At 26.1% G+C, this 25,042-nt stretch overlaps 1 protein-coding gene across 4 annotated transcripts in view; it reads left to right on the plus strand.

Annotated features, from left to right (window-relative positions):
• The window catches only part of LOC100202958 (DNA topoisomerase 3-alpha), a 72,980-nt gene that overhangs the window by 2,651 nt on the left and 45,287 nt on the right, over window positions 1–25,042 (plus strand). For all 4 annotated transcript variants that reach the window (XM_065804840.1, XM_065804839.1, XM_065804841.1 and 1 more), the window contains exons 2-12: window positions 7,983–8,042; window positions 11,536–11,609; window positions 11,682–11,757; window positions 15,375–15,483; window positions 20,822–20,873; window positions 21,214–21,305; window positions 21,417–21,497; window positions 21,820–21,860; window positions 21,992–22,040; window positions 24,738–24,783; window positions 24,958–25,012. In XM_065804840.1, coding sequence (XP_065660912.1) covers window positions 7,983–8,042; window positions 11,536–11,609; window positions 11,682–11,757; window positions 15,375–15,483; window positions 20,822–20,873; window positions 21,214–21,305; window positions 21,417–21,497; window positions 21,820–21,860; window positions 21,992–22,040; window positions 24,738–24,783; window positions 24,958–25,012 — 735 coding nt within the window. The remainder of the gene's footprint in view (window positions 1–7,982; window positions 8,043–11,535; window positions 11,610–11,681; window positions 11,758–15,374; window positions 15,484–20,821; window positions 20,874–21,213; window positions 21,306–21,416; window positions 21,498–21,819; window positions 21,861–21,991; window positions 22,041–24,737; window positions 24,784–24,957; window positions 25,013–25,042) is intronic.

The following is a 25,042-nucleotide window of genomic DNA, read 5'->3' on the forward strand; positions in this document are numbered from 1 at the left end:
GTTTTACTTTATAAAAATTAAAAATATATAAGAGTATGTTATCGATAGATAAAATTATCTGTTTAAGTTTTCTTTTGAATTTTTTGTAATTCCACTCTTGAGTAAAATCAAAATATTTCAAAATTATTTTGTTCTATAAAAAAGCTCCTCGATAAGAGATACAAAATCTACCAAAATTTGTATGCAAAAAAGGTTGTTGGATAAAGATTTTATTTCGAAGATAGTATTTTTTTTTTATGTGAATATAAATTATAAAAAGGATAAGGGAAAGTGTTAGTTTTACATTTATACATAAAACAAAGAATATTACATACATTAAGTTGATATACATTAAGAATATTCATTTTAAGTAAAAGAGGCCTGGCATGAGTAAAACGGTCTTTAAAGTTTATAAGACGTGCCTCTGTGGGCGATAAAGAAGTTCTAGTGTACTTTATTTGCACCACTTTGTATAGCATTCTTATACTTTTAGCAATTTTATTGTTTAGGTTGTTAACATGATTTTTCCATGCGAGGTTTTCATCAATGTAAACACTCAAGAAATTAGTAACTTTAGCTCACTTTATTTCATTAATATCAATATACAAGGAAGGTATATTCGAAAGAAGATTTTTTTTTGAAGCTGGGTAAAAGAGGATTCATTTAGTTTTTTCAATATTTATTGATAGTTTGTTTGACTTAAACCAGTTAGAAATTTTAATGATTTCAATATTCATTTTGTTGAATAATGTTGGGAAGTTATTGTCAGTTAAAAAAATAATTGTGTCATTGGCAAACATAATTGTCGTCAAATTTGTTACTTTATAGAGATCATTAACATAAATTAAAAAAAGCAAAGGTCCTAGTATGGATCCTTGTGGAACTCCGCATGATATATTTAATAAATTTGATGATAAGGTTGAATCTATTTTAACAAATTGTTTCCGATTTTTTAAATAATTTTTTGATAATGATAACATATTCCCTGTGATTCCATAGAGTTATAGTTTTTTAAAAAGAATTTTGTGATCAATTGTGTCAAAAGCTTTTGATAAGTCTATGAAGATGTCTAGAGTAAATTGTGATTTTTCAAATGAATTTGCAATACTTCTAGTAAGTTGAAGTATTGCATGTTCAGCAGAATTATTTTTTTTTAATCCAAATTGATTGTTGTATAAAATTTTATTTATAGGTAAATAGTTATATATTCAATTACACAAAATTCTTTCCAAAACTTTTGAAAAAACAGGGAGAACTGAAATTGGGCAATAGTTATTGAGTTTGATTAGTTCACCTCCTTTAAAGATCGGAGTAACTCTAGCTATTTTGAGTGCATCTGGAAATATTGCTTGTTTAATTGAGTAACTAAAAATTTTAAAAAGAATATTTTTAATGATGTTATAAGAACCAATAACAATATTTCCATTGATATCGTCTGATCCAACCGCTGTGTTAGGTTTAATTATTTTGTAGGCCAGGTCAAATTCTTCAAATGTTATTTCAAAAATATTTAGAGAAAAGTTTAAAAGAGAGGGAGTGTCACTTGCTAAATTAGTGACAATACAGATATTTTTAGCTAAGTTTGGTCCAATTGTTATGAAATATTTATTTATTTTGCTCGCCGTTTATTTTAATAACTTTGGGCAGAGAGTACATTTTATTTTATGATTACTGATGATTTCATTTATACATTTCCACGTTTTTTTAGAATCATTTTTGTATTTTTCAAATAAATTGGTGTAATAATTTTTTTAAAGGTTTTTCCTTTGTTTCTCAAATTGTTTTGCACACACACAGATATATATATATATATATATATATATATATATATATATATATATATATATATATATATATATATATATATATATATAAATTATGTCAGTGTATTCTACAAATAGAGTGCTCAATATTCTTAAAGAACAGAGCAATAATAAATTAGTAAAAACATTTATCTAATTTTTATCTTCAACATAATGTTTCTCCATCAGTAGGTTCATCAGGAAGAATGTCTAAACATCAAAAAGTTCAGATTATAGAAAAATTATTTCATTGGAAGTTGGGAATTGTTATAATTAATTATGTAATTACTGTAGTGTTTTACAACCAGGAAGTTATATCAACTACATTAGATAATTAAAAAATTATGAAAAGAATTCTTTTGAATTAGGATAATATTAGACTGGTCATTTGTTTTTATAATTTTTTAAAGGAAACTTATTTTCATGTCTGCATTTAGAAATTAATCCAGATTTTTTATTCAGTAAATTTTCTTGATCTAAATGAGTAATAATTTCAAATTTTTCTTGTAAACATGGTATACATTTTTTGGAAATGTTATTATAGGCAGGCGCAGTTTTTAGAATAGACCAGTTTAATTTAAAACTAATATTTTTTTCTTTCAGTATATTTTTCAAATATATATTTTGATAGCATAGCCTCTTTTGAGTATTTTTTATGTTAAAAAGATTGTTTGTAGTTGGCATAACGTTTTTTCCATTTGCCCTCGGTTAAGCCAATATATTGTTTATCAGGGTTGTTTTGCGAGGAAACAATGCATTTGTAAATAATATTTTTTGATAAGCAATTGTCATTCATAGGGCAGTCAACATTTATATATTATAATTTTATACTTACATTTACTATTTTTTAAATACTGGCATATATTTATATATTTTCAAACTCTTATTTACTTCCAACAAGGATGCAAGCAACCACTATTAAGTTATGAGTTACTTTAAAATAGAGGATAGGGTTAAAAAGCTAGGAAATGGTTAACTGAAGACCTAAAAAGTTGTAGGTTGTATATAAAAGGAAAACATGAAGACTTATAACAAGAGTTATAAGGACCAATTAGAAAAAAACGTTGAAAATTTTTTTTCTCTCCCTGCTGATAAATGTGTCTCCTATATAACTTTCTGGATCCAGGCAGGTATGGAGGCTTTTATTCCTTCACATTGGTTCCAACTCAAACCTCATCCTACACCATGGTTTACACCTTCTTGTACGGCTGTTATATCTAACCGAAATCATTTTTTAAATCCTTTTTAATAGAGCAACACTCTTGAAAACAAGCACATTTTATTATTGCAAGAAATCAATGTAAAAGACCATCCATCTGATTCCATCTCTAATTATGGATCTTATTACTTTTGGCATGCATAAGGCTTAACTATTTGCAAAGAATATTTCTTCTAATCCAACTTTTAAATGGATCTGCCTGTTAATCTTACAGTGGCTTTATTTGCTGATAACTCAACTTTATACTCTTGTATAAAGTTGAGATAATTTAGAAATTTTTTAAAGGGAATGTTTTAAATGAAGATTATGGCAAGATTTTCCATTTTAGTGGCAAGGAGAATAAAACTAAAAGATATTTTGAATGCTGATGTTGATGTTTTAATTCAAAGGATAGAATGCACTTTTGAAAGTGACAAGAATTTATAATTATTTATATTGCTCTATTAAAAAAAAATTTAAAAAATGATTACAATTAGTTATAGCAGCCACACAAGAAGGTGTAAACCATGGAGTAGAATGAAGTTTGACTTGCATAACAAGGGTATATATAACCCCTAGAAATATTGTATTATATTAAAATAGATTTTATAAAGATAAGTTTATACACTATAAACAGGTGTTTTAACTTTTATATCATATAAAAACTATTTAATTATATAAAAACTTATTTAAGATTTTAACTTTTAAAAATGACAAGAATTTATGTTTTCACCATTAAAAAGCCTGTATTTCTAGATATAAAGTACTCCGAAAACAATGTAAATCATTTACAACAGTATTATTGAATAAGTCCATGAGAGAAAACATTTTAAGGGGTTATGTATATACACATATCAACAGCTAGCCAGTTTTAGATTAAAACTGGTCAAAAATTTTATTTTAATTGTATAAATGAATTCAAACTTGAACAAATTACAGAAAAAGTCAAGATGTAGTTGCTGAAAATCTAGTCAAGATGTAGTTGCTGAAAAAGAAGATTATTGTTGTCCTGGAAAAGATAAATTTAAACTAGAGTACTTTTTTTTATTGGTAATGTTATCTCTCACAAATGTTGGTAAACATGAATAATCTTTTAAAAAGCATAAAATAAAAAAAACAAGTAGCACCAGGATTATTAAAAGATTATTCGAAAACAAACAAGAGTGACTTTTAACTACTAACAAGATCCTGTAAATTGGTCAGTTAAAAAAACTTCCAGTTACAGGTCATTTTGTTAGTTAGGCCCAAAAGTTGAAATCTAAAAAAGGCAAAGTTGCTAAGCCTGAGGACTAAAATAAGACAACTTTTAGAAGAATTTAATGTGTGCTGCTTGACCTAATTTGATTTAATTGAATTTGTTTTCAACAAAATCAAATTTTTCAACAAAAATTTGATTTTGTTGAAAAATTTTTGTTTGTAATAGTTGAAGTTGCTTGTTTTATCTATATTTCAACTTCCTGCTAAAGTAAATTTAAAGACTTACTTGGAAAATGTGAGAAGAATGAGTTTGATTTTGATGACCAGATCACATAGAAACAATGAGTGTCAGCTGATCAGACAGCACTTGTCTCAGTTCAAACATACATTATTGAATTTGTTGAAACTGTAAAAGAAACTTTGTATATTTATCGAAAAAATACTCCTATTTATTTGATGTGAACCAATACAGTTATCTTATTTGAATAGATTTTGCAGAAAACTATTGTTTTCTTGTGCAAGGTGCTTTACAAGCAAACCTTTTTTTAAAATAAAATTTATATCTGAAATGTGGCTGATATTGTTTAATTTCTGACCATTTTTATCACGGCCGAACAGCGGTTTAATTTTCACAAAGTTACTCTTCAAAATTAAACTGCCCATAATCATTAAAGTGAGATACTTTAGCTCAGTACCACAGCAAAAATATTTTCTTATAAACGTAATATATCAACTGAAAGATTTCAAAATAAATGAGGAACATCAACTCTTTGCAATGTCCCACTGCTTCTCTCATAGTTTGAATTTAGTGTTCAACAACAGTATCTACAAGAATTTACAGGCATATATCTATGAGCAATTATGATAATTTTACAAAAATTTACTTTTTTTTTTTAGCTCTGTTAGGCATTGGGTGATGTTAATGGAAGTGAATTAAATTGACCTGAATTGTTTATTATTGTCATATTACTATTTATCACGTTTTGTCTTATTTTTAATGTACAAAAGTTTTGTTTCAATTGGTTACTTTGTCACAACAAAAAAAAGTTTTAATTTGCAACAATGTGATATGTAATTTTATTGTTTAACCCAATAGTATTTTTTGTACTCGGTTATGTCTCATTAGTTTACATTTTTAAAAGCTACAATCTCCTTCATCTTTTTTTGACATTATGTTACATTTTAATTGGTTACTTTTTAAAAAATTATTTGGCTTTTGAATGTGATCTTCAAAACTTTTTGTAATTCATTTATGATCATCATTTCTTTCTGATTGCTGTTGTTACTCATTTTAACTTTTTATTTTCATTTTAAGGTTGATCTAGAATTTAGAGTGGATCCTTCTGCAAAAAAACAACAACTGCGATTTAATTAAAATAATGCAACAGGATGCTTTTGAACAATATTTCAGTGCAGCAAGCTAGTGGAATTAATTAAAATAAGGACAATTAGTTGCAGCTAGACCAATTAGAATCAACACCCATTGACTCAGACAAAGAATGATGGTTTATAAGTTGTTCAATATTTTCAAATAATGTAAATTATCTGTATTATAATAGTGAAAAAGTTTTTTTTTTTGTGACAAAATAACCTTTGAGATGAAACTACTATACCACCAGGTGTAATTAATTAACTACACCGAGTACCGCTTGCGAGTGGTACAGTAGTTTTTTCTCAATCTGCTGCATTGTCACACACACACAAAAAGATTTTACGCTTTTTGAGAATTTTATAAGCCAACAAGCAAAAGTGTAAATAAAATGTAAAGAACTTTTTTTTTTAATATAACAATAACATTCAAGCTTTCATGTAATAGATTTATTCAAAATTGATTTGATTCCTTTTTTTTTTTTTTGAATATATTTAATTTCTGCACAGCATCATAAATTCACATATTGTACAAAAAATTGATAGTTTTTTGTTTTTCTCGTTAATTATGTTGCTGTTCTGAATCTGTTGGTAATAAAAAATTCTGACACGTGGTTGGATTTATAAAAGGGCCCAAAAGGAAACCCATAAAAAATTGTTTTTCCAAAAAAAAACATCACTTATTAAATTTTTTTTGTTTCTTTCTTGTTTTCTATCTGTTCATTAGGAGTTGCATTAAAAGAGAAAGAAAAAAAAAAAAATACAGAACCGCTAAGATATGAAAAATTTCAAAATAAGTTTAAAATGATTGCAATGGTACTAGCAAAAAAGTTATGAAGCAATTTTATGGCCTAAAACCTGTAAAATTGAATTAGTAATTAAAAAAAATTGAGATTAAATTTTTTTAGAATTTATTTTTGTTTTCTTTTCTTATAAAAATTACTTTACCAAAAATTTATTTTTAATTTTTATATATTTATTTATAATTTTTATTAGAAGAAAAAGTAATTATTTGATATATTTTTCCTCGTGGCTATCAGGGACCGCTAGAAATTTCCAAAAATATCTAAAACAGGTTTAAAATGAGGGTAATTGTGCCAGTAAAAAAGATATGAAGCAATTTTTCAACAAAATTTTATAGTTTTTATTTTAAGGCCTAAAGCTGTAAAAACATCATTCCTATTTTAAAATTTGCTTTTAATCTTAAAATTATTAGGTGAATTATTTGAGTGTTTTAAGACTTAAATAATTAAAAGTTTCAAAAAAGTTTTTATTCATAGTTAATTCTCTATTTAATTTAATTGGTTTATCAGATATATTTATATTCAGACCTGAAAAAATACATCCTAAAAGCTAACAACTTTCAACAAAGTTGTTACAACTTCCGAATAAACCTAAAACTACACTATTAAGTTTAAAGACCAGGTTGACGACACATTTAAATAAACACTTGTTATAATGCAAAATGTAAGTTGCTGAAAATAATAAGATTGTAAATATAAGCTTTTTGTTGATTATATAATATATATGCAAATTTCAAGTTATGTGAATAAATTTTTTGATTGCTATTTGTAGTAGAGTCAGCTCCGTGCGTTAGAATTTTTTACTGCCAACAGATTCGGAACGGCAACATTACAATTAACTAGATAAACAAAAAATTATCAATTTTGTTTAATATGTGAATTTATGATGCTGTGCACACTACATTTTTAATGTTGTACTTATGTATTCGAATTTTCATGTATTCAAGCTCCTTGTGTATTCTTATTTTCAATTATTTTCAAACAATTTTTATAAGATAATTAAGTATTATATTTAAATCTGAATAAAAAATTTTATTTACAAAATAACATATGTTTTCCACTTGTTACATAATCTCTGTTACCTAAATGTAATGGACATTTGTAAGATAATCAATACATCTCAATATGTAACATTGTTATAATGCAGAGATTCCCAACCTTTCTGAGGCTGGGATCCCCTGATATTATTTGCCACATTGTGCGGACCCCACAATAAATCTAATAAAGTTACTCCAAAATCACTCTTTACATTGCAAACATTTTATAAAGCCTCAAATTTAAAGTTTTGATTTTGTGTGACTTAATTGTATAATGTACATTGCACAATGCAGGCTTAAAATATTGTAAACTTTACAATATTTTAAGTTTGCATTGTGCAATGTACATTATTTAATTAAGAGCCACACACAATTGAAGATATCAAGTTTTAAGTTATGGTTTCAAAATGATAAGTAAACTGTAATGACTGCAGTCAATACAGTGTACTTCTTATTATAATAATGTAAAAAGTTTAAAAAAAAAAAAAACCATGAAAAAATATTCATAGTTCACAGACTTAATTAATTTTTAAGCATATTGTAAGTAGAAAATCAAAAAGATTTAAATTCTGATACATTTACTTTCTTTTTTTGACAGAGAGAAGGTTTTTCAAAATTCAACAAAATATATGAATTTGAGTACAAGATCTTTAACTGTGTAAGTTAATGTTTTGTGATTTTTGTTTGTGTTTATTTATGTATTTATTATGTAGTAATTAATGCTAAATATGTAATGTTGAAGTGTTAACAATTTGTAATATGTAATGTTGAAGTGTTAACAATTAATTTCAAAAGAAAATTTTGTATTGAATAGAAAGGATCATAAAAAGTGATGAGATTTTTTTATAGTTTTAGATTTTTATTTATAGCAAGAATTTAAATTTTATAGTAAGGTCTTTGTAAGCAAATTTTGATTTAGCATTCAAGTGGAATCAAGACGGCCTTACGAAATTTAATATTTCTAAATGTATGGTTATGCACAATGGTATGAACGACAAAAATCAGCGCTATTTATTCACAAAGAAAAATTAAACATAACAAAGTCTAAAAAATTTTAGAATTCATGTGATCTCAGCAAACAATTGAAGTAGAAAATCAAGTAATTACATGTTTACAATTTTAAAGTTTTGATTCCTGGACGGTCTTGACATCTTGATTCATGAATGAATCTTGAAATCTTTTTTTTTTTTTGATTTTTGGATGATCTTGACATATTGGTTTTTGGATGAGCAGAAATTAAGCATTGGTTTTTATAATGCATAATTAGTATATATGCATTATCATGTAATGCATACAAATATATGCATAATCAAAATTAATATTATTTTATTGCTGGTTAAATTACTTTTTTTGTTTTAGTAATCAAGTGAAAAACAATATGTACCCAATACAGAATTCTTTTAGTGAATAAAATATATATATATAAATATATTGTAAAATATATAAATATAAATATATAAATATATTGAATAAAGTGAAAACACTTTATTCAATATATTTACTTTAATTTAACATTTAGAAATAATAAAAATTAAATCTTAATTATAAATGGATACAAACACAACAAATCCTGGTGACATCACGCTTATGAAATACCTAATAAATTTATCAACTTAAAGCAAAAAACATAAAATGTGTGCCAAATGAGAGTCCTATTTTGAGATTACTGTAACTAAAGACTAATTGAAAGAATTTTCCTCTTAAGATTTCTGAATTTTGTAAAAGATAAATTGTTGCTTTGAAACATCAAAGTTTTCTCCAGATGACATTTTAATTATTAAAAAAATCATTTCAATTAAAACATTCTATCCTTTAAACTATAAGTTTTGATTTTGGTTATTACTTGTGTAGCTGATTATTTAATTGCTATGGAACTGTGGAATTGAAACTATGCTATGCCTTTAGTTGTAAAAATATTTGAAATTGCGGTCAAAATATTTGCAAAATGACATTTATAAAAGACTTTATTTTTCTATAAAGTTTTGCAATTAAATCTAATTTTGAAATGAAAAAAAAATCTTTATTTTTAATTAATTTTAAAATAAAATTTTAATAATTAAAGTTATAGTTCCCCTTAACAAAAGAAATTGCCATCAAACTAATTTTAGTCAAAAATGTTTAGTTTTTAAAATTAAAATTTCAAGTTAACACATAAAAGTCTTTAAAAAAGACTGTTTTCAAAGCATGTAATCTATTTTAAATGATTAAAAAAAAAAAAATGAAAAAAATCTTATGCTTTTAAATGTTTTGTATGAATGCAAATTCCCTTAAAAACTCTAGCATAGTTTTTGCTAATTTTGGGTGCGAGAAGAGAGATATTCATTGGGGTCAGAACTGATGTTAGTTAATATTCTATATTTAAAATACTTTTTTAGTATAAAGTCTGAAATTAGAATTTTATCTATTGAAACAGTAAAGAATTCTAATGCAGTTGCATTAAAAAGTGTACAACTGATATTTTTGCTTCAGTTTGCATTAATATTTATAAACTATTTATTATTTTAATATTTATAAACTATTTATTATTTTAATATTTATAAACTATTTATTATTTTAATATTTATAAACTATTTATTATTTTAATATTTATAAACTATTTATTATTTTAATATTTATAAACTATTTATTATTTTAATATTTATAAACTATTTATTATTTTAATATTTATAAACTATTTATTAGGTGTAAACCTTTAAAGGAAAAATATAAACCTATGAGTATATGTCATTTGAGGTATAATACTTAAGGTATGATCTCTTTTGTCTGGTAATAACACACTGCTGGAAATAGCACACATGAACTACTAGAATTAGTTAAAATTTGGTTTAATTTTGTTCCAAATCTGACAAAGATAAAATTCATTACTGGATCGATTATGCAGAAGTGGTGTAGTGGTAGAGCACTCGCATCAAAAGCAAGAAGTTCCGAGTTTGATCCCCACCACCTCCCTGGTTTTATCATGCTCAACTTGTTTCCCCACACAGTGGCTTTGTTCATCAAGGTTCGTGTTTTAGAGTTATAGAGTTGAGAGAGGATTGTAACCACAAGTAAAAGTAGTAAAAAATAGCCCCTTGACTGTAGTGGCCTTCATGGCCTTGGGAAGGTGAATTCAATTAAAAAAAAAAAATTATGTATAAGCTAATGAAAATCAGTTAAAAAACTATGGCGTGTTCATAACAAATTATTAGCTTAATTAAATTAAGGAGTTTTTAAGGCTATTATAAGGTACTCTAGATTGTCTGTCCTTATTCATTTGTTAAGTTTCTGTAAGTTCTCCATTATTGTGTAAATAATTTTTAATAGATTTTGATGGATGATACAAGTGTCATTAAAAAACTATAAAAATCTGCTGGTTCCTCTGAGTTTTCAGATGATTATAACCTTACACAATTTTTAAAAGGAATCATCTCATTCTCTCATTAAGTGAGATCAATTTCATAAGGTTTTGTAAATTAGAATCAGCCAAGTATACCAACAAAGTGCCTAGCTTGTCAGAAATTTTACTTCTTATCTGTCTTGCATTCTTGAAATTTATTTCTTGAACTCCAATTTCGGTTAATATTTCTACTTTGGTTAATAATTCCACTTCATTTTCCACATCACTTTCACTTTATTTTCATCTAGTTTATCATCTAGAGGAACTTTATTGGGATCTGGCACTCGACAAATAATCATCATTTTTGCCCAATTTTTACATTCGTTCAACTCATTTATAGTAGAGTTTGCAACTATTAGTTGATTGTTTGGCTTCTTAGTTTTTTTCCCTGATTTTCAAACTTAAATCCAAAAACTAAAGACTTAACTTAACTAAAGAGCTAGTTTATGTGATATCAATTTTCAACTGATTTAACTCTACATTAACTACTTTTTCTGACAGCTGCAAGCACTCATACTTTTGTTTTTCATTCTGCTCTGTATTATTTATTTGATCAGAAAGTGATGAGAGGAAATGAAATTTTGCCACACTACTTATGTAATACTTTCTATTGTTTTTGTATGTTGAATACTTTTTATATTTTTATTACTATAAATACATTTTTATTATTATTGTTGTTATTATTATAGTTCTAACAATAATGGTAATAATGTTAATAAAGTAATAAAAATGTGAAAAGTATAATTAAATAAAATGAAAGTTTTAATCTTTACAGAACTGTAACATGATAATGACTTCAGTTTCTGGACATCTGATTGATTTAGACTTTGCTGGAGGTTATAACAAATGGTAAGAGTGTTAGAAGTATGATTTTTTAAATATTTTTTTTGTTTTTATAGATATTTAAATTTTTTTTGAAAGGAACCAATGTGCCCCTGTTGCGCTGTTTGAGGCTCCAATTTGCAGATTTGTTCCAGAAAATTTTAAAGATATTCAGGTAAGGTTATTTTTGAAAAATTAATAATAGTAAAAAAATTTTAAAAAAATATTAAAATCTAAGTAATAATTGAGAGTAAACACCTTAACTTGCAAGTATAACTATTGTACCCAGTTAGTACCTAGTGTAGTTTTTTAATTTAAAGACAAAGTAACATAAAAGTATTTGAGGGCTTAACTGTTTAACTATTAAAGATGTGTATGTATGCAGACCTTGCCTTTTTAAAAAGATGATGGGCATATGAACAGAAATATTTAAGGCAGTGTGACACTTGGCTAAACATAATGCATAACTAATCAACATTCTGCTGGAGTTTTAAGCTTATACCAGATCTTTTTTTATAAGTTTAACGGATTTAGTTTACATTTTTGTAAACTCTGTTTTAAAGTAGACTTGCTAAAATGCTAGTTCTTTCAAACTGAATTCAACAGCAGACTATATGAATTTTAATAAAGATAATGTAGATTTTAGTCGTTTAGTAAATTCAATGCTACAATAGGTGGTACAGATATCTTTTTATAAGAAAATTAGACTGAAAAGATTAAGTTATGGTTGAATTTGTTGAAAACTACTTTGATTAATTTCAGTTGTTTAAATTAATTAGTGGTTTTTTATAACCTAATTCTGTTGGTAGTCCATGTAGTAAGAGACCAAGAATGACTGGAAGAAATTCTTGGTCTCTAACTACATAAAAAGATGTATTTATATTTTTTGTGCCACAGGGCACTGTTCCTCTAAGCGCCTTCCTTTAAGAATAGCATATCTACATTTACTATAGTAAAAGTTTATATCTATAGCAAATCTACATTTACTATAGATATAAACTTTTACATTATAATGATGTAAAAGTTTATATCTATAGTAAATGTAGATTCAATAGATATAATGACATAAAAATTCATATTAATAGTAAATGTAGACTTCAAATAAGATTTTTTTGATGCTAAAAATGATATCTTGATCAAACAATTGAATCTTGGACAGCATAGATACATCCGTAATGCTACATCTGTGCAAGGAAACAGTTCTTAAAGTTTTTCAGTTTTCATAAATTTAAAAATACTCATTATAATTTTAGGTCATATGTATTAAACTTGTTAAATAACTTCTGAATTTTATATACTTGTTAGCAAATGAAGATAAAAAGTTAGTTTTGTATATATTTTGAAGTAATTTTGATTTTTCATAAACTTCTGATGTTATTAGAAATAAAAAGTTAAATTTTTTATTGGCTTCATCATTCTACAATTTTCTTCTTTCTATTTCAGAATGTATTTTGTCAATAATAGTATAATAAGAATTATTCCTTTTTTGCGTATTTTTTTATATGTTTTGTGTCTGATTTATTAATTGCTCTCTCTTTATAGAATTTCTTAAATCAAATTGAATTATCGAATCTAAGTTAATAAACATAAACTTAGAATTACTAAATCGATCTCAATTGACTGCAATTGTTTACTAGTTTTATTGAATACTTTTAGTATATCACCCCATAATGTGGCCATTATAGCTGTTTCAAGACTAATTTTATATATAGTTTATTAGCTTCTGTGATTGACTTTTCTGATTTATCATCTTTGATAAAAGACAGTGCATTAGTTATCTTATTCCAATTTTTGTTTAAACTAATACTTGCATCAGATCTTACAGACAAAAAAAGAGGATACTAGATCCTCTTTTTTTTTTTGAGTTTTTAAATTGATACGTTTTCTGTTTTAATTAAATTGTTCTAAAGTATTTCCCATCTAAATGTAGAAGCACTGAAAAATTTATGGGTAAAAACTCTAAAAATCTTTCTGCCAGACAGCTATTGTTTTGAACATACCAAAAAATAAGTAAAAGTTGATCTACATGGCCTGTGTCAAGAATTAGAATCAATACTGATGGAAAAAATATTGAAAACCTTAACCCCAAAAATGGTTTACTAATCAATCAAAAAATTTACTTTGAAAGTTGTATTAAAAAAAGATTAATGCTTTTTATAAAAGAACATCATTACCACAATCCATGTGTATTTTGGCCTGATCTTGCTTCTTCTCATTATGCTAAATCTGTTTAAGATTACTTCAAAGTAGATTAGGTAATTTTTGTGTCAAAAAAAGATGATTATGTCAATGTCCCTATATCAAGGCCAATTGAGGGTTTTTGATCCATTATTAAAGGATTTGTTTAGAAAGATGGGTGGCAAACAGAAAATCTTGAACAGCTAAAGAGAATAATAAAGTATTGTTTTAAAAAAGTTAACTGATGATGATACAATGTCTTTCTGAATCAATAAAATTTAGACTAGATTCTATAAGAAGAGATATCATAATTGAAAATCAATAAATATTATTTTTATTAAGTTTTTTATTAAATGTTTTTAAAAAATTAAAAAAAATAATATTAATGACGTTATGACCATTTAAAGTTATTCCAGATTGCAAGTGTATACCCATTAGAATGTTTAATAATTAGTTATTGACAAATATTGAAGAATGATATTAGGTAGATTGATTGATTTATTGACATATTTTGATGATATATTTTAGAATAGTGCTAATAAATATAAATACAAAATATAATATTTAAGAATAAGTTGGAATTATTATGCAAAATATATTAAAGCAGCAGTTTTGAAAATAAAATGTTTTGTCAAGTTTAGAGAAGATAATTTACTCTGATTTGGTGTAAAAGACTTGTCAGTAACATTAGTGATACAAAATTGAAAAGAATAATATTGTAATCACATATTGCTGCTGTTCTACACTAGAGAGACATGAGTCAATTAATGTCAAGAAAATGTCATAACCATTGAATTCTCATGTTGTAACCATTGAGAAAACTGTATGAAAGTGTTCAAATGTTTTTTATTTGTTATTTTCTGTTTCATGATTAATTGTTATGCTGAGTCAGATGACATTAAAAAATATGATGAAATTAAAAGTTTGTAAAAATTTGTGTTGAAGTACAAGTAGAAAATAAAATACATTTTAAACTAATTTTAATTTAAAAGTTCAAATTTAAATTTTTAATTTCTTTTTTTTTTCTTTTTATAAAAGAAATATAACTTTTTTTATAGTTTATTTTTATTTTCAATTGTGTTTTATTTATTATCATTTTTTTTTTCTCATTAGATCATTCAAGTAAAATTAACAATATTAATATTGTATTACTATTTTTAGCATTTCTAAAATATTATATTATTATTATACTATAAATTATTATACTATATTATTTTAATGATTATCAATTCATTTTTTAAAATTCATCTTTGTAATTTATATACATATTTGTATAATTTATCTAATTTATCAAACTTATTAACTTATTCAAATTTTAAAAATTTCAGTTTTAAAAATATAGAAAGATATTTATGATTGAGTAGATATAATGATATCTTTAGTAATTACCATCATTGTTAGTGATTACCACTGTATATAATAATATCTTTAGTAGCTAACATCATCATTAGTGATTACTACTGTATATAGTGATATCTTTAGTAGCTACCATCATCATTAGTGATTACCACTGTAGTTTTGTTAATTTTTATTCTTCAAAATTTTACATTTGTTAGTTTTTATAAAAATAAAAATAAATATTTAATAAGGTTTAATGTGTGTTTTGTCATTCAGAAAACATTAGAGCGTGAAGTGCGCAAATGTCAAGCGCTTATAATCTGGACTGATGGGGATCGTGAAGGTGAAAATATAGGTTTTGAGATCATTGAAGTGTGTAAGAAAGGTAGTTTTTCCTTAATTGTTTTTTGTTTGTCATTTCAGTGCTTAACATTGTTTACACATATCGTAAGTGAATACATGTTGCAAGTGAATAGTGCACATATTGCAAGTGAATAGTGCACATATTGCTGTGAGATTATCGTACTATTAACTTTTAAACATATATTTCAAACTTTTATTAAAAAAAATTTAATTTATTAAGACTATTTTACTATACACCTATTTACCATCTAAGCACACTATCTAGCACACTATCAAGCACTTGTGGTTTTCAGAAGAATCTTAACTAAGATCTTAAACAAAGAAGAGAGAAAAAAGTTGTTTATTGAATTTTTTTTGTTTTGAGTTAATTATTTGATGGAATCAATGGTTTTTCTTGATTCAATTAAATTTCTAAAGCCTTGAAATTTTAAACATCAGATGTTCACACAGGGATTTTTTTTAGACAAGTCTAACTCAAAATTTTGCCAAATTTTGAAGACTAATGAACTTTAAATATGCTAAAGAAAGCAGTAAACTTATTCTCAAAAAACTTTTTTGTTGTTGAAAAGTAAATAAATTTATTTATTTTATTTTTATCAAAAGTAAATAAATTTCATTTTTATCATTATCTTATTATCTAACTTATAGTGTAAGTGGAAAAAAATAAAAATAAAAAAGTATAAAAAGCTAGTTTTTTTACATTGTTATTTTATCCTAGTATAAAATAGCTCTTTATTTTTAACAGCCATCAATGTAAATTGAGTCACATTGAATATTAGACTTCGATTATATTATTTTATATCTCAAATAACACATAGTTTTTAGCCGGATATCTTGTTGGCATCTTTTATATCAGCATCAGATCAACATTGTTTTACTTCATTAGGCAATATTGGCCAGATAATCAAAATAAATTAGCAAAGTCTCCATTAGCAAATAATATTTACTTGTTGTCTGTGAATGCCCAATAAAATTACTTAATCTTGTTTACTATACGCAGCCCTAATGAAACACAAACACTTATTGACGCATATTTCAAACATTCAAAGACTTTCTAAATAAAGAAATGTAAATTTTTAAATTTTTTAATATTTATTTTGATTACGTATTTATAAATGAAAAAATGATTGCTCCTTTGAGCAGCGAACATAATTTTGTTAAATAGAGAGATGCAACTTTACTTTAATGGAAGAGAGGCTCAAGCTAAGTAGGTAAAACAAGTCCAGCTACGTTTACAATGCATTTTGGACTTTGTTTAGAAGAGAAAGAGCATCATTAGACAAACCAACCCAAATATGGCCACAGTTTTATATACAGGGGCAAATAAGAGATTTGTAAAGGTAGAGAATAGAATAAGGAGTAAAAAATGGCGAGAACGATAAAGAGAAACAACCTTGGCAGATGCTAATTTAGCAATCAATTGTATATATAAATATGAATGATAATCCAAGAAAACATAAAGAAGAAGACTCTGTGAGATGGTTGCCATTCATTAATATAAGAATGTTGACAGCATTGCAATTGTTGTTTGCAGTAAATAACTGAGTTTTGCTGGAGTTAAATTACACAAGCCACTGCAAGCCCCAATCTGTTACAGATATAAGATCAAGACTTTTCATCAAGACAGGAGTATAAAGTTGAGTCATCAGTAAATAGAGCCACTTTAGATGCAGGATTGTCAGGAAAATCCTTAATGTAGATAAAAACAAAACAGGACCAAGGGTGTAACCAATAATTTCCAGGGTACCTTAACCCTGGAAATTGTTGGAAATGAAGAAGAGTGTTGGCTTTAGTGTTGGATGACTTGAATAGAGCAGCTAGAAAGAAACGATTTGATAATCTCAAAAATGAAGAAAGCTTTTGAAGAAGACCAGCATCCCTAACTCTGTTGAAAGTTTTAGATATATCAAGTTTATATCAAGATATATCAAAGTAAGATTTCTGGAGAACAATTTTGTAAGACCAATGTTGTCTGGACCACAAGTTGTAGAAGACTTTAATTGAGATATGGCTTTAGCAACAGAAGCTGAAGTGATTTGAATGACTAACAATGGGTTAACTAGTTTAACTGGAATGAAAGGAATAATATAATCATAAAACTCAAGAGTTGGATTAAAAGAAAAGTTCTCTGTAAACAGTTCAGCCTTATCCCTGTGATAGGTAATAAGACCAGTCCCATCAATGAGAGATGAAATGTTAGACCTAACTTTGTTAAAAATGCTGTTGAAGATTTTTCAAAAGTTTCTGGTGCCTAACTTCTTTGATAAGATATGAGATTTAGTGAACAACGAATAATTGAGCTTAGCATTAGACAGCACCTTTTTGCATTGATTTCTTGCAATAATAAATAAGCATTTGTTCACAAGTGAATTTTTTCTCTTGAAAAAGATGAAAAAAATGATTATGATTAGTTAAAGCAGTTTCACAAGAAGGTAAAAACCATGGAGTAGAGTGAGGCTTGACTTGGAACCGATTAGACGGAATAAAATTTTTTATTTCTGACTGGATCTAGGAGGTCACATAGGAGAGGCATTTATTAGCATAGAAAGAAAAGACATTAGCCCAAAGGCCGTCACAAAGAAAATTGTAAAAAGAATCCCAATCAGCTTCAGGGTAGTAGTAAGTAGTGCGATAGGATGATTTTACAAGAAAAAGTACCAGGTGTAAGATTTATATAGGTCATTGCATGGTTGGAACCATCTAAAGGAGTAAAAGAAGAAACTGAACACAAGGGTCGTTGACAAGACACAAATCAAGGAGTAAAGGTAAGTTAACAAAGTTAACTATTTGAGTAATAGTTTGAAGTTGTGGATTTTAGTGCCGGTAGGATCAGTGGTGTTAGAGCTGAGTCATTCAGTGTGATGGGTATTAAAGTCTTCAATAACAACAATATTGGCATAGGGGTAAAGAGAAAGGGCATGGTCAATTTAATAAGAAATTTGATAAGAAATTATATTTAAAAGAGTGCAGTCTTGGAAGAAAGGAGAACAATAAAGAACAAAGAAAAAGGTGATAGAGTGAAAAGGTGCTAAGCGGAAGCACATAAAAGACAGGTTTACATCTACGTTAGCCTAATAAATGAAAAAGGGGTTCAAGGCTGATCAACAAAATTATCCTGCTTACCCCTAAAGTCTTCGCCTAGATCGCTTTCTACAAAACAGTAGCTGGGTCCAATTAAAATCTGCTTAAAATGAGTTTTATTTTACTTATATACTAATACACTTATTGAGACACCATCTCTAACATTTACTCAATCAAAAGCCCCAAGTCAGAGGAATTTTAGCTGGATGCAGTTAACATTTGTCCAAGATGAGTATTTTTATCAAGTCTCTACTCAACCAAGAACCCCAAGACAAGGGATTTTAAAGTTGTAGTTTGTTTCTCCTAATTATTTGTACTATATTATCAAAATTTTATATTCTGAATTTATATTATAATTATATATTTATAAAATACGCATTTATTTTAAAATTATTTATAATACAAATTAAGTTTAAGTTAAACTGGGTAACATTAAATAAAATCATTCTTTTTTTTCCTGAATTATTTTTTTTATCTGCGCTATTAAATTAAAGAACACGCATTTGAGCATTCAATATTTATAGATGGTATTCAAAGTTGTTATTTATTAAATACAGATAGTCATTTTAATGACCTTCAGAATTAAATGGTATTTATAATTTATTTCTTAAAAAAATCTGTGAAATTCTCATTTATTTTAATAATACTCAAAGCTACTTTGAATGAACCTATAACTTTGAATACAGCTGTAAATTTAAATACACACGTTAAAATACATGTGTAACTTTAAACCCCCACTTAAACTACTTTTCTTACAAAATAACTTGCAAAATAAAAATAGTTAAAAAAGTAAAAAAATTAAAAATTTATTAATGCAAATGTGCAAAATACATTTAAGTTTGAATATTATAATATCAAAGTTTATATTACTTGAATAATTGCATAATGTTCCAAAATTGCATTAAATTTTGAAAAGAAAAATCCCATATGGGCAAAAATTTTGTTGCCAAACATTTGATTTATGAAAATATTCTGTCAACAGCATACAGACTCCAATTTAATAATCAAAACGAAACAGGGGATACCATTAAAAGTGCTAATAAACCAACATCTTTACATAAAATATATCATGGTTTAATTCTATTCTGGCAGTGATAAACAATTAAAAACTGTGTTTTAATCTGATCAATTATCACCTCATTATGCTATCGCACAGCATTCAACGCAAAATTATATATGAGTCCACCAAGTTCTCAATATTAACTGGCTCTAGCCCAATAAGCAAATTTGTAATGAAGGAGGCATGAACTTCTAGTTAAGTGCTCTCCCGCGGTGCTCCGTGATAAGACTGTTAGGACCTATGAGAGCACCTAAATAACCTTTAAATAAAAATGCTGTTGGCTTGGTTTAATTAATTAAAATCCAAAGTAATAATTCTGTTAAAACAGATAGTAAAAAATTTAGTATTTAAAAAGAATTGAAATCCAAACTAATGTGCTTAAGGTTTGTCCAATTAAAGACTTTTGGGTCCAAATTGCCAAGTTTACAATAATATAAAATTAAAAATATGGAATAACTCTAGCGTAGAATCAATAATAACATTAAAACATCTTCTTTTGAGAATTTATAGGTCTTAATTTTATGAAGATGCCATGGACTACAGAGAGACTAAATAAATTGTCAGAGAAAGAATCATGAAAGCCAAATATTGTGTTTTATTTATAAGTTTTACAATAAGTTTAAAGATGTTTTTATTTGCATTTATAGATGAATCTAAAACTATTTTTGCTTTTATTCTTCTTTATATGTTGTTTATAAAGTTTAGAAAAGAGTCGCATTTTTTATTTTTTTGTGTTTTAGGCTATACTTCTAGGAGATGCAATATATCACACATATTTCTGTATTATTTTCTTCATTTGTTGTAAGATTTGTAGGCATTGCATCGAAAAATAACTCTTCAAGCATAAAAGTTGAGACTTTTTACAAGCTTTATAAAATAAAAAATCTGTCAAAATACATCAAAATACAACATGGCTGATCAAATGCGCATGTTGCTCCAATATTGTTTTTATGTTTTTTATTTAGCTGATCAAATGTGGATGTTTTGTCAATGTCGGGCCATTGCTAGTGTGTTATCTGGGATTTTATCATTAGTATATTATTGTTATTATTATATTATATATCCCTATGGCATTGCATTGTTAATTATTTTACATATTTCAATTACATTTTTCGATACTGACTAATCATTAATAATATTTGGCTTCTCCACTGTTGTTATAATCAACTCCACTTTTTTTTCGGATTTATACCAAGATAATGATAATCTTTTATTTTAGCAAAATCTAATATCGATGTCTACAGAGCAAAATTTTCAGAAATAACTTCAAGGTTTGATATATATCTTTATTTTTCCATTTACAAATTACAAATTCAGTTACAACAACAACAATGACAACAACAACAATATTAATAACAACTACTATAACAACAATAACAATATCAACAACAACAACAACAACAACAACAATATATTAAAACAACATAATAAATGAATAACATTCATTTAACCACTGTAGAATTAGTTTTTTGCAATAAAAAAAGAGATTTTTTCTATAATAAAAAGATTCATACCAAGTGGCACTAAACAGCTAGTTAATGTCACAAATTAACCAGTATTTGTCAATAATCGACCATTTAAAACTCATTTTTACTAAATCTTTCTTTTTAGGGCTGTTCATCAAGCTTGTAGAAATCTTGTTGCACCTGACAAAAATGTTTCTAATGCAGTAGAAGTAAGAAGAGAGTTAGATTTAAGAATAGGTGAATAGTATGATTGATTGTGTTAGTTTGATATATAGCAAATAATATGATTGAATGTGTTACTTAGATGTATTGCTATAGTATAGAAAAATTACCCGTTAATATTTCTAGGAGCATCTTTCACTAGGTTCCAAACAATGCGGTTGCAAAAAAGATTTCCAACTGTTCTGGCAGATCAACTAATTAGCTATGGTAAGCAATTAATTACTTGTTATAAAAATGAAGAACTTTTACGTTTATACAAGTTAATATGATAATGCTACAGTAGTTTTAAAGATGGAGTTTTTATTTTGCTTATCTTTTAGAGTACTTTAAATGTAAGAAATGTTTTACGTTACTCAACCACACCTCTAAAAATAATACATGTTGCTCTATGAAGCAATTTTCTTAACCTTGTTAATTGGTTTTTACTTTTGAGTTCATAAACTGTGAGAGAGCAAGGGTGAATATGAGGATATGTTTCTTATATCTATTTACATATTTATAGTTTATTTTTTAAAACTTGTATCTTTAGGTTCATGTCAATTTCCAACACTTGGCTTTGTTGTAGAAAGAGTTAGTGTTTTTTTTTACTTAAATATAAATCTTTATTTTTTACTATTTACACACAATACTTAATATAAAGGTACTTTAATTTTTAAAAAAGACGTTAAAAACTTCAATTTTTATAAAATATTATTTATTAGTATAAACAAGTCCAAGAATTTCTTTCAGAAGAGTTTTATAAAATTAAAGGTAAAAATTTTAAATATTTTAAATCTATTTATTGTTATTATTTGTAATTTATTATGAAAATTCCAAATTTATTTTAATTTTATTTAAACAAAGCATTTTTATTCATCTCTCATTTTCATTATTATTAAGCTTTTTAGCTTTTTTTATCATTTTACCCCCGTAGAAAACCATGTTGCATAAACGTTCATCTTATATTTCTGTATTGTATTGGAGAAAAAACAGTTAAAAAGTTGTTAAAGCTAAATTTAATTTAAAAGTCATTTTCTTATTCCTTGTCAAAGAGCGAGTGTTGGTCAGATACTAATGTATCTGAATCAAGATCTCCTCCTAAATACGGATCTTGGTTTGGGTATTGTTAGGCCCTAACGTTTTAAACATAAAATTAGAGGAGCATCAGGGTGCGCTTAACAAATGCATGTGTCTTTCGTGCTGGATATGTTGAATAAAACAAATATTGTTTGTTTATCTGACACAAAACTTTAGAATAGTTTTTACCTTCCCTTAAAGATGAATCAGGTATAATTAACTTATACATAATTCAGTTTTATTTTATTCGTTTATACCCGTTATATTTCAAAGCAATTCATGGGGTTATGGCATGTAACCATGAGGTAACCAAACTTTACAGATACTAACAAACTTGCATCTTTTAGAAAAATCTCAAAAATAAATGTATAATTAATGAATTAAAAAATAACTGCTTAAAAACAAAATCAAATACAAATAGCTACTCAAAATTAAAAGTAAGAACTTTATATATAATAACTTCTTTATATTGTTGTTCTAGTGTACATTTCCAAGTTTTTTCTTAAGATGAACTTCTTATGATTTTGTTTGATTGGTATATTTTTACTTATATTGAGTTGGTATATTTTTACTTGACTGTTCATTATATAATTATATTTGAGTTGGTATATTTTTACTTGACTGTTCATAGATAAGGAAGACCTTTCTCCTTATCAATCATACTTGACACAAGTAATGGAGAAGTAATTAAATATTGTAAAAGCATATCAATGTCAAAACCTAATATGGTAACAGAATATTATATGCATTATAAATTATATGAATAGCATTGATAAATATGATCAATATTTTTAAATATAAATATGATCAATATCTTAGTTAATGCTCATTTTATTGAAGAACCATAAACTGATGGTTAAAAATTTTTGATTCATTGACAAACTTATTGTGATCATAATCCAGGAATAAAGTTATTTTCATCTAGGCATTGGTTTAACCTTTTTTATTGCTGCACTTAGATGATTGAGGAAACAAATAATACAGCAAGTGCTTGCAAGAGAAACATTTTGCAATAGCAAGTATCGAAGTCCTAGAAAAGGTTTTACAACTTGTGGATACCAAAAATAATTCATAACATCGAATCGTTGTAAGAAGTGCTAAAAATATTTTTGTTTTGAGTCATTTTACTTTAAAGTGAGTTTGAAGTAGCCATTATTTGTAAGAAAAAATGTTTTGTATTGATTTTGAAAGTTTAGTATAGTATAGTATAGTATACATTTACTGCAAAGAAGTGACTCCTGGTAACAGAGCGTGAATACAAACTCTGCTATTCGCAGTATAAGCAGGTAATTACATTGTAGAATTTAGGTAAATTTCTTATCTAAAACTTCTTGTAACAGTTTTCCAAAGTTTTTTAGAATCCAAAAATTTACAATCACTATTTGTTTCTCTGCGTTAGCATTTATGGTGATTGTAGTTAGGTTCTACTATCAATGGTTTAACATGCCAATTAAATCTATCAGTTTTATTTTAAATTTTGAATTTTTGAATACAATTAAAAATAATTCTTCTGGTTGTTATTGTGTCTAAATTAAAAAACTCTAAGCAATCTTCATAGCAGAATTATTTTAGACAGTGAGTACTTTTGCAGCTTGTTCTTGATTACATTTAATTCCTTTTATAGCTGTAATGTTTTTAATAATTATCACAGACTGAGGGAGTTGCAAGTTCTAAATGCTGTCTAATATACATTGTGTATGATTTTTTCATTAGTTGTTGTCTCTACTGTTGAATAAGTTTTTCATCCATCTTGAATTGTTATTAGCTTTAGATGCAATTTCTGAAGTGTCTGTATACCACGAAGCGTCTGTATACCATTACCATGCAATGTGATAGTGATGCCAAGATCATGCTCTTATTGAATTTTAAAACATTAATTTTTCCATTATATGCATTTTTACTAATGCTTTTAGACAAGCCAGGTTTTAAGGAAACAGCTATTGCTTTAATTTGTTTAAAATTTTAAGCAAAATGTTTTGAAGATTTTAGTAGAATATAAAGTTTTAGCATAATGTTCACAACATTTTTAGCAATATTTCTGTGATATTTAAGGCCGAAATTGAATTGAATTTTTTTTTTAAAAAAAGCAGCCACCTTGGAGTGGTGAACCAAGCACAGCTTGCCACACCAAAAAAAGGAAAAACAGCATTAAAAAAAATGTTATTGAAAGTATTAATTAACAATAAAAACAGTTATATACATTTATTTAAATTTTTATTTGTTTTCATAATAACAAAAAGTTAATAAAAAAAATTTAAAATATCTAAATTAAAAACAGAAAAACGCTCATCTGTTTTCCATTTAGATATTTTAGATAAGAACCCGATGTGAAGAAAGTTTTAGAAGTCAAAGAAACAAAGTATATTTTGCTTTTATAAATTTTTTATTTAGTCACTCATTTCAAAGATGAATGTACAGCTAATTTTGTATGGAAAAGGTGAATAAATTTGTTATAAAAACAATGAAATCCAAAAAATGGTGTGAAAGTTTTATTTATATTTTATACAAAATATACTCTCTCTTTCTTATTAAATGATGTTAAAAAAGTTCATTAGTCTTGCATAATGTGCACCTAATGTATATATTTTTGTATATGTATATTTTCATGTAGGGGTCGTCTTTTTCATGAACGAGTGTGCTCAATTTTATGCAATATGTGCCAAGAGGTGCCTTTTTTTGTAGTTTTTTTTTTGGTT

Source organism: Hydra vulgaris, chromosome 09 (genome assembly GCF_038396675.1).
Source record: "Hydra vulgaris chromosome 09, alternate assembly HydraT2T_AEP".
NCBI lineage: Eukaryota > Metazoa > Cnidaria > Hydrozoa > Anthoathecata > Hydridae > Hydra > Hydra vulgaris.